The sequence below is a fragment of the Hyperoodon ampullatus genome, assembly GCF_949752795.1.
Source record: "Hyperoodon ampullatus genome assembly, chromosome: 11".
NCBI classification, from domain to species: Eukaryota; Metazoa; Chordata; class Mammalia; order Artiodactyla; family Ziphiidae; genus Hyperoodon; species Hyperoodon ampullatus.
Genome location: NC_136924.1, coordinates 33,177,275 through 33,187,562, shown reverse-complemented (window position 1 = coordinate 33,187,562; position 10,288 = coordinate 33,177,275). Strand labels below are relative to the sequence as shown.

The 10,288-nt window shown below is 52.1% G+C and overlaps 1 protein-coding gene across 1 annotated transcript; it reads left to right on the top strand.

The window, feature by feature from the left end:
• Positions 1-572: 572 nt before the first annotated feature.
• MB (myoglobin) lies at positions 573-9,667 on the top strand (the record flags this gene model as incomplete). Its single annotated transcript, XM_079715858.1, has 3 exons — positions 573-667; positions 5,821-6,043; positions 9,521-9,667. 3 exons carry the CDS (start codon positions 573-575, stop codon positions 9,665-9,667), a joined length of 465 nt encoding a protein of 154 aa, XP_079571984.1.
• Between the last annotated feature and the right edge of the window lie 621 nt (positions 9,668-10,288).

The window sequence follows — 10,288 nt, the reverse complement described above, 5'->3', positions numbered from 1 at the left end:
ACCCAGCTATAAGCAGGAAGCCATCTAGCCCCTTCCCACCACCCTGATGGGTGAAGGCATTCTGGCAAAGTGGGCAGAAGGTGGACAAAGCGACTGCTAAGGGCCTGGACAGTCCCGGGGCCAGCCAGGGTGATTGCTGCCCTGGCTAATAAACATGACAGGTCCTCTTGGAATGGCTGACAGCAGGGGGAGTTGGGTTTCAGGCCGTTGGCATCAGCCTTGGTCATGCCCTTTCTGTTGGCCTCCGAGAGTCCACACTCTTTCCACACACACAGCTCCTCCCCCCGCAACCTGAGGCCTGAGATGTCCTACCATCCCCCAATGGCACCTGCCTCAAAATAGCTTCCATGTGAGGGCTAGAGAAATGAAAAGATTAGACCCCTGCATGAAAAGGGGGGGGGGCGGTGCAAGGAGGGGGAGAGAGAGAGTGAGCGAGCTGTCAGGTGATCTCTGTCAAGCATCCGGGAAAGTATAAAAACCCGTTAGGGCCAGGCAGCCTCATACCCCAGCTGTCGGAGCCAGGATACCCGATCAGCCCACCCTCGCTCTTCTTCTCTTCTTCAGACCGCGCCATGGGGCTCAGCGAAGCAGAATGGCAGTTGGTGCTGCATGTCTGGGCGAAGGTGGAGGCTGATCTCTCAGGCCACGGGCAGGAAATCCTCATCAGGTAAAAGGAAGAAATCCCACTGCCCCTATCACCAACTTCCTTCCCAAAGATCAAGAATGTTTGCTTGCAAGGTGGAACGGTTGCCCGGGGTTGACCAGCTGGCTGCGTTAGTTGACTTTGTTAAAACTCGTATTTGGTTCTCCTTTGCTTCTTCTTTTTTTTTTTTTTTTTGCGGTACGCGGGCCTCTCACTGTTGTGGCCTCTCCCATTGCGGAGCACAGGCTCTGGACGCACAGGCTCGGCAGCCATGGCTCATGGACCCAGCCGCTCCGCAGCATGTGGGATCTTCCCAGACCGGGGCACGAACCCGTGTCCCCTGCATCGGCAGGCGGACTCTCAACCACTGCGCCACCAGGGGAGCCCCTCCTTTGTTTTTATGTGTCAGAGATTGGAGTCAGGAAAGGAAAGGGGATCCATCTCACACCTATGCCAGCAGCTGGAAGGAACTTGACAATCAGATCCTGGATGCCTAGAGCCCACTAAGTGGTATCCTAGAATTATAGACAGAATTAACAAGAAAAATCTGAGAGATCTGTCTCACCTCACCTAGTGGATGAGGACAGAAAGGACCTGAGAAGGGAAGGATGACCCCAGAGTCACAAGTCCATTAAAGTCTCTAAAATGTCAAGGCTAAGACATGGCTTTCAACATGAGATATGTAGTTCTAGAGCTGGCTCTGCCACCGAGCAGCTGTGTGACCTTTAAGAAGGTACACAACTTCTCTGAGCCTCAATTTCTTCTCCTATAAAATGGGTGGGGGCTTCCCTGGTGGTGCAGTGGTTGAGAGTCTGCCTGCCAATGCAAGGGACACGGGTTCGTGCCCCAGTCCAGGAAGATCCCACATGCCGCGGAGCAGCTGGGCCCGTGAGCCATGGCCGCTGAGCCTGCGCGTCCGGAGCCTGTGCTCCGCAAGGGAGAGGCCACAACAGCGAGAGGCCCGCGTACCGGGAAAAAAAAATAAATAAATAAATGGGTGGAAATCCTAATATATACGTTACAGAGTGGAAATAAGAATTAAATAAGATGATGCATGTAGGGGGCCCAGCATAATTCCTGGCATAGAGTGAGTCCCAGAAGATGTTAATAACTATTATAGATGAAGCTTAGACTTGGGCCCTTGAAAGAATTATAATTAGTAAACAGAAGACAGAGACCCATTAGTGACTTTTGATGTTGAGTATGTCTTGAATTTGAGGGCTCAGAGCACATCTTGCCTTCTGTAGCAAGGGGTTCCTGAATAAACAAACAAAACCCCCCATAAAATTCTGAGTTTTTTAAGTAGAAAATGGCTTGTGGCTTGTAAATAGAATCTCATGTCCCAGTTGCCTTCCTCCCCAAATGGTGATAGTCTCTCCCCTCCTCCTGGCCCTTTCTCATGCTCTGGGCAGCACAGGTCAAAAGCCTAATGGGATGTATGTACATCAATATTTCTGCATGTGGGAGAAGGTGGACCCATTTACCACCAGTGAACGGATTGTCTTTCACACTTTAATTTACAGATGAATTTCTCCTTCTTTATGAGCCAGAGTAGGTTATCCTCTCCCACTTAGATGCCCTTTCAGCCTCCCTCGGGCTTCACCCATCTCCAGCTCCCAAATCTGGGGAGAATGCCCAGTCCTATAAGCCCTGCTATCTGGAGTTCAAGCCCTTAATGGTCCCTGCCAGAAACACTTGAGAGAGGACAGTCAAGTTCTCTGTTGAATCTAACTGGCACCTTGGGGTGTTCCTTTATGTCTTTCTCCTCTTGTGTCTCTGTCGGTTGGCTTCTTGGGCTGCAACAGGTCCTGCCTGATTGGACAAAAGGCTCCCCCAAAGTTGACATCAACTCCTCAGCCATCCATTTGCTGTGTGACCTTGGACAAGTCGCTAGTCCTCTCTGGGTCCCATTCCCTATTTGCTGAGAGGAGGGATTGCCTGCCACTGTCTCTGAGATCGCTGCCTGCTCTCATGCCCTGGCATTCTCTGAGTCCATGATCCTACCTTACTTTTGGAGAGGAGGCCGGGTAGCTGGGATGGGAGACCAGTTTGCCGAGCAGGAGTCTTTCCCAGGTGGTCTGGGGGCTACCAGCCCTAAGTCAGTGACTTGGATGTCTTAAAGGAGACTTGAGGTATTGCGTCATGGGGAAACATCTCCTCCTTTCCCAGGGTGGATCAGAGAGAACTGCCTGGGGCCAGGTGCTAGGGACGAGACATGATGCTGGAGACTGCTGGCCCCTGGCAGACCCCAGAGAGCCCAACAGCCTGTCACGTCTTAGGCTGTAGGACATGCAGAAACCACGCCAACTGGTTCTGCCCTCTTAGTGTTTGGGATGTGGAGACAAGGAGAAGGGGCTGCTAACTCCTAGGGCTGAAAGTGCCCCTTTAAGAGCTGACCTTTTGGTTCTGTTCCAGATGCTGAACCTGGGCTTTCTTACTCATCTTGAAAAGGTCATGTCTCCCACTCCTCTGATTATAAAAGAGGGCTAATTCTGTTCAGCTGAGTCTGTTAATAAAACACTGAGGGCTTCACTGCAAGTATGTGACCATTATGTTCTAGAACATAATAGCTGGAAGGTCAGTTGGAGAGTCTGGCTCCAGAAAAGGGGGGCTTCAGGAGGGTGGAGACTGCTGAGAGGGCTTCAGGCCCCTGCCTTTCCTTCTTTTCCCCAAATCTTTTATTTATTTATTTTTGCATTTGAGCAAAGGATTTTGAGGCCATGGAAAGTCTGAAAGCCACTGCTGGTGGCCAATACGTCTCATGTCGCTGGGAGGAAACATGGCCCAAGAGTCCCAGCCAACCAATGGCAGCTACAGACAGGACCAAAAATTCCCAATCTTAATGGTGATGATGATGGTGGTGGGGACAATGATGATGGAGATGGTGATGAGGATGAGGATGAGGATGAGGGAGATGGTGATGATGATGGAGGAAATGATGGTGATGGTGATAATGGTGCTAGAGATGGTAAAGAGGACAGGAAATATTTGTATATCTAGTACAGAGTGATTGCTAGGCCCTGTGTTAAGTGTTTCACATGTATTTACTCATTTAAGCCTCACAACAACCTTATGAGGTAGATATTATTATGATCACCACACTTAACAAAGAGGTTAAGTAACTTGCCCAAACTGCAGGACTTGGGGCCAAGGGAGGGAGGTGGCTGTGTGGTGCCAGGATGATCTGGTGGACGCTCCTGAGCCCAATTTTTCTGCCCTGTTTAAAGCAAACTTGGCTCTCTCTCTGGCTGGCAGGTGCTGAGAGTGGAGGGTGAGGTGGAGGTCAAGCCTTAGAACTTGGAGGCTGAGAAATCAGCTAGACCAACCCTTTTGGTTTACAGATAGTTACGCCAAGACCCAGAGAAACCGAGTGACTTCTTCAAGGTCACACAGCACATCGGAGGCAGAGCTGGGGCCAGAACTCAGCTTCCATAATTCTCAGTGGCGAAGTCTTTCTCCCAGACATCCAGGGAACTCCCAAAATGGTTGAGATCCCTGGCCGCCTTGGGTCCCAGGTCCTTGGCCCTCTTCTGTCCCAGACAGTGTTCCTCCAGTGTCCCGACCTCAGGCTTTCGCCTGTGGGTTCTGGGTCTTGCATCTGTCAGGCAGGAGTTCAAGGATCATTGTCACCAGATAATAATAGTCAAGAGCTCAGGGACCCTTGCGTGAAAGGTGCCAGGGACGAGCTGTCAGTGATGTACAAGGTTTGGCCGGGGCCCCAGATGAGGTGGTGACATTGGGCATGGCTGTGGACAACCCTGGGTGTTCTGGGGAAGCGGGAGGGATACGCCCCCTGGGAAAGGGAGTGCTTCCCGTCCGTGCTACGTCGTGCATGCATGTGCGGGTGTGTGCACGCGCGTGTGTGTGCACGCACCTGTGGGTATGGGTGTGTGCCATGAGATACTTGAGTACACTGGAGTGTGTTCACAGTTAGGTTTAAGCATGTCACAAAGCCAGGAAGCTACAAAAGAGGAACCTTTAAAAGAACTGAAGCCATGAGACAGGAGAAGGGGGAGTCAGGGCACACAAGGTCACTCCTGCAGAGGTTTCAGGGTGCGGCACAAGGGAGAGAGCGTGAATTCTGGAACCATTCATGTGGGTTTGTGTCTGGGCTCTGCCACTGACCAGACACGTGACCCTGGGCAAGTCACCTACCTCTGTGGTCTTCCGTTTGCCCACGAGTGAAATGGGGAAAATCACTCCCGCCCAGGTGACAGGTATGACTCCCTTTAACTAACCTCCACCTTTCCGCAGCAGGAAAGACTGAGGTCCAAGGCGACAGGTGGCTGCTCAGATCACTGTGGCCAGCTCACTGGGACCCTGACAGGAGCAGGGACCTGGTCTTTAGCGGTGGCTCCCACCAGGGACCCTCACCATCCGAACTGTGAGGGGCCAGGGAGGTGCAGGGAGTCAGAGCAAAACAAGCAAGAGCTTTCTGAGGTTTCTGAGCTCAGACTGGAACAGCTCTCATCGGTAGTAGTGAGTCTCCTAGAGCCAGAAGTATTTAAGAAGCCAAAGGGCGATCCTCAGGCAGGAAGCTGCAGAGATGGTCCCCTGCATGGGCTACTTTTTGAGTCACTCAGACCTGATTTCAGTCTGGCTCTTCTGCACCCTGGCCGTGTGATACTGACCTAGGACTTCACACTTCTTAGCCTCTGTTCTCTCATCTGTAAAGTGGGAATAATATGTTCCTAAAGGGAAGCGCAGGTGCAGAGCCTAGTACGGGCCTGGCACACAGCGGGTGCTCAACAAATCCAGGTCCTTTGGTCCCAGTGCTCCCCCTTTTCCCTGCTCCACTGTGACGCCATTTAGTCGTCTATGCTCCCAACAGCTTAGAGGAAATGGGGGTGAAGCCAGGTGCAAGGCAGAGATGTCTTTCTTTCCTGCTTTTCACTGTAACAAAGAAGAAGAAGAAGATGATGATAAAAATAGTTAATAATAGCAAGCATTTATACACTTCTTGTGTGGCCCTCAGCATATACTATCTCATTTAATCCTCACGCTTCTATAGGGAGGGACTTGTTATCTCCATTCCTTGGATGAGGAGACTGAGGCACAGAGAGGTGAAGTGAGTTACCCAAGGTCACATAGCTGAGAACTGGTAGACCGTGGGCTTGAACTCAGGTCTGGCCACCTCCAGACCCCTGCATCTAACTCAGCCCTCCGTGTGCCCACAGGCTCTTTAAGGGTCATCCCGAGACCCTGGAGAAATTTGAAAAGTTCAAGCACCTGAAGTCAGAGGCTGAGATGAAGGCCTCAGAGGACCTGAAGAAGCATGGCCACACCGTGCTCACCGCCCTGGGGGGCATCCTTAAGAAGAAGGGTCATCATGAGGCGGAGCTGAAGCCCCTGGCCCAGTCGCATGCCACCAAGCACAAGATCCCCATCAAGTACCTGGAGGTGAGCAGCGGGGACGGGGGCGGCTGGGAGGATGGAAGGAGAGGCCTCAAGGGCATGAGATTTGGGTTCAAGTCCCAGCTCAGCCACTAACTTGCTGGTTGACCTATGTTGTTCCTCTTTGTTCCCCCGTTTCCTCATCTGTAAAGTGGGCTGCCACCCACTTTGCCTTCCTCCTGGGTCATTGAGAGTCAACATATTTCTCCCCCAAATTAGTATCTTGTTACCAAGGAGGAAGTGGATATGGGATGCACAACTTGCATTCTCTCCACAGGTAGGTACCATTATCACACCCACTCGACAGATGAGGAAACTGAGGCACGGAAAGGTTAAGTAGCTTGTCCCTGGTCACAGAAGCAGCAAATGGCAGAATCAGGATTCAGACTAGGTCTCTGTTCCTCCAGAACCCCGGCTTCCTAATCCCTGTGACACTGGGAGTCGGAGACATACAGGTCTCGTTGGCAGGAGTTCAGCAACTGGGGCTCAACTCCGGGTGGGAATTATCAGTTCCTACATCTTTACAGATGAAGAGAGAAAGCCTCAGGTGTCAGAGGCATAAGCAATTGGTTTGAACCCCCTGTGATGGGCTGAGAAGTTGGGTGGGCTGGGGAGAGCCTGAGCTTTGAGTCCTATGTCTAGACCCAGTGGGAGGAGGGGATGTGGCACGAGGGAGCACTAAGGTTCTGGGGGATAGAGGATCCTGTGGATATCACCCCAGGGGATGGGAGCAGCAGGCAGGTTGGTGCAGCAGTGAAGGTAAGGATAATTATGATAGCTCCCAGTTAGGATGGGCCATGATAAGCTATTTGCCTGGTCACTGTATGGAATTCTCACGATTTCCCCATGAACTTAGGAATTACATTCAGTGTTTTCTTTCCCTCTCACATAAAGGAAGTTCAGAGGTAGGGAGCCCAGAGCTGGTATGGGAGCCCCATAGTCACCAGGGATGCAGGTTCTTTCTGTGTTGCCATCCTTGGCATGTGGTGTCCACCCTCAAAGTGGACTCGTGGTCCAAGATAGCTGCTGGGGCTCCAGCCGTCTAGTCCATATTCCAAACAGAACAAGAGGAAGAGAGGAAGTCTCTCTTTTAAGGAGCCCTGGAAATCTCATCCAGCAATGTTTTTACATTTCATTGGCCAGAAGTTAGTTACAAGACCACATCTATCTGCATGGAAAGCTGGGAAATGTAGCCTATTACCACTCCAAATACAACTAGTGTTCTCTTACAAGGAAGAAGGAGAAAATGGACATTGGGCAGGTAGTTAACATTCTCTTCCCCAGGTAGGTACTCTTCTCATCCCCATTTTACTGATTTGGAAACTGAAGGCTCAGAGAGGTTAAGTAGCTTGCCTCAGGTCACCCGGCTTATAAGCCAGGAGGAACAATCTGATCTATGGTACTCTGGAACCCAAGCTCTTAATCCCTTGTGGCACAGCATCTCCCATGAACAACCACCACCACCATCCTCTTCAGCCTCACCACCCTGCACCCCTACCTGCTCCCCCAAGTCACACACAAACAATCCCGCCTGCCCATCTCAGCACCCCAGACATGAGGAGCGGGTCCTGCCTCTGAGCGGAGGTCACTGTCCTCCCCGTCTTCTCTTGGCAAATCCCTGTTCATCCTCCAAGGCCCAGCTCAGAAGCCACCACCTCTGTTCTGGCCCATGAGGCAGTCAGCTGCTCCATCTGCCAGCCCTCCGCTGCGAAGGCATTTATCCTCACGGCTGCCATGGCGCCTGCCCGGCTGTACTGTAATTTGTCTCTTTCCCCAGCTGTCTCCTGGCTGGGACACGAGCTCCTCAAGGGCAGACCCAGGCTCCTCCTCTGTCTGAGCCCCAGTGGCATGTGGAGGTGTCACAACACAGCTTGAATGATGGATCCCCTCTCTAGGGATGAGCAGACCGGCTCAGAGAGGGAAAATGATATAGCCAAGGTAGCACTACCAGCTAGCAGACTAGAACCCGGGTCTACTCAAAACAGGTTTAATTTACTGCATAATCCCTGCAAAAGACTAAGACAGAGCCCATGTGTGCTTTTTCCTTCACTATGGGAACTTCATCTGTGTTCTTCATAAGAAGTTTCTCCTCCTCACCTGTGAGGGAGGGGGCACAGAGGGCGCTGGGCGCTAAAAGCAACTCAATCCTCCAGCTGCCCCAGCCCACGATTTTCTAAGTATTTGTGGCTCTGCTACTGACTCAGGAAAACTGAGTAGGGGGGCCTAATGGGGTCACGAGCCCCTATTTTACAGGTGAGGTCATACGTGGAGGTCAGGGAGCTGGGCCTGGAACTTGGGTCTCTAAGTTCTCCATGGGCAGGGCTTGCTGACGTCAGTCCCTCCCCCCGCTTCATTTTGCAGTGTTTATGACACTAAAAGGGAATTAAGCACATGTCCAAATCGATGCCCAGCAGCAGGTGTTCGTGGAGCTGTCCCTGTTTCTGAGCCAAGCAGGGTTTAGTAGATGTTGACATTTGTGCTTCTGAGGCTGCCCTGGGTACATGCTCCCCACCACTCACCCAACCCCACCCTGCTTTTGGTCACTTGCACCCCGGGCGCCGGAGAAAATGGGCAAACCCAACCGCGGTGCCCTCTCTGTCTCTGTCCCTGGCTCTGGCTGTCATTCGTCCACGATCCCCTGGGTCCACTTGCTATGTGACCTCAGTTTGGGCCTCTGTAAAATGACACCCTTTGACCACAGGCCAGGGTAGTGATTGCCACCAAATCTTTCTGAACCATTGAAAAAGCACAGTAGCTTCTTACAGACACAAGGTCTTTCAGTCCCGAAAGCATCCCCGTGCTGTAGAGGTGGCTGTGTCCATTTTCCTGGTAATGACATTGTGGATGGTAAAGCAAACAGTGAAGGTGAGGCTGGTGTAGGATACAGTTGGTCCTGGGGCTGAGTTGTAGGTCTGATCCCTTTCCTCTTCCCTTCTCTCCTTCCCTCCCACCTCTACTTCTGAGTACCAGCTCTGTGCTTGGCACAGAAAATATGATGTTCTGACCCCCTGCCCAAACCCCAAAAAGGCTATTTAAAGCAATCACCATCCTAAGCCATTAAGCGCAAAAATTAAATACACACAAATGGAAATAGTTTCTTTCTAGATTTTCGGAGTGCCAAATCCTGGATAAAACCATGGAGTAGGAGTATTTCCCTTCCTTTCCGAGGTTGGGGTCTCGAGCTGAGCACAGCTGAGGGTAGCTGGTGAGCCAGCCCACCTCGCCACTTGACCGTGGTTCCACGGCCTGACCTTTCCTCATCTGTACCAAGATGGGCCTCCGCTTCCCCATCTGTACCTGTCTCACAGGGTTCTGGGCATTAAAGGAGTTAATCCATGGAGGCCGCTCAGCAGCATGTCTGATAGATAATAAGTGCTCAATAAACGACCCTGGGATAAAGAGCAGATGGGTTCGGGCTGGTGCCCACCTGGCCCCTGGCTTGTCCTGCCCGTGACCAGTAACCTTCTGCCCCTGTCCTTGCAGTTCATCTCGGACGCCATCATCCACGTTCTGCACAGCAAGCATCCTAGTGACTTTGGTGCCGACGCCCAGGGAGCCATGACCAAGGCCCTGGAACTGTTCCGGAAGGACATCGCCGCCAAGTACAAGGAGCTGGGCTTCCATGGCTAAGCCCCACCCCCCATGCCCCTCTCCCCACCCACCTGGGCAGGGAGGGAGGAGACTTAATCTTGTGTAGCTGTAGGGTTTGCTTCTGAGTGCCTGCTTTGTTTGTGAGAGGCCGGTGGGAGATGCGGAGGGGCTGGAGGCGGGGAGGGGGATGAGGGTTTGTTCAGGTGGTTTCACTTGCCTGGGGACCGGGCTTCCTGTGGAGGGTCATCAGCTTGGTAACCAGGAGAAGCTTGGCTCTCCTCACTGTGGCCCGCCGAGTTTGGGTCACACCCAACTCTCCTTTCACCTAAATCCCAACCCAATTCCTTCCAATCTCACCTTAAATCCCCAATCCAAACCGTCCACCTAAACTCCAGCCATAATTCTCTGATCCATCACCTCACCCCGTGAAGAAAGCAGAATGTCCCCTTACACTGAGAAGGTCTGGGCTGGGTTGGGCACGTGGTGTCTGGAACATAAATGTACCTTCTCAGGTGATGGAGTGACTCACCTGGCTTAATAAAAGACTTGCATGCTATAGACTCCGCCTGGTGTTTTTCATCCCCTGGAGCAAGTGAAGGCAGGGTTCAGAGGGAGAAAAGGCCATGATGGGATTCTGTGTGCAGGGAGCCTTATGGGGAC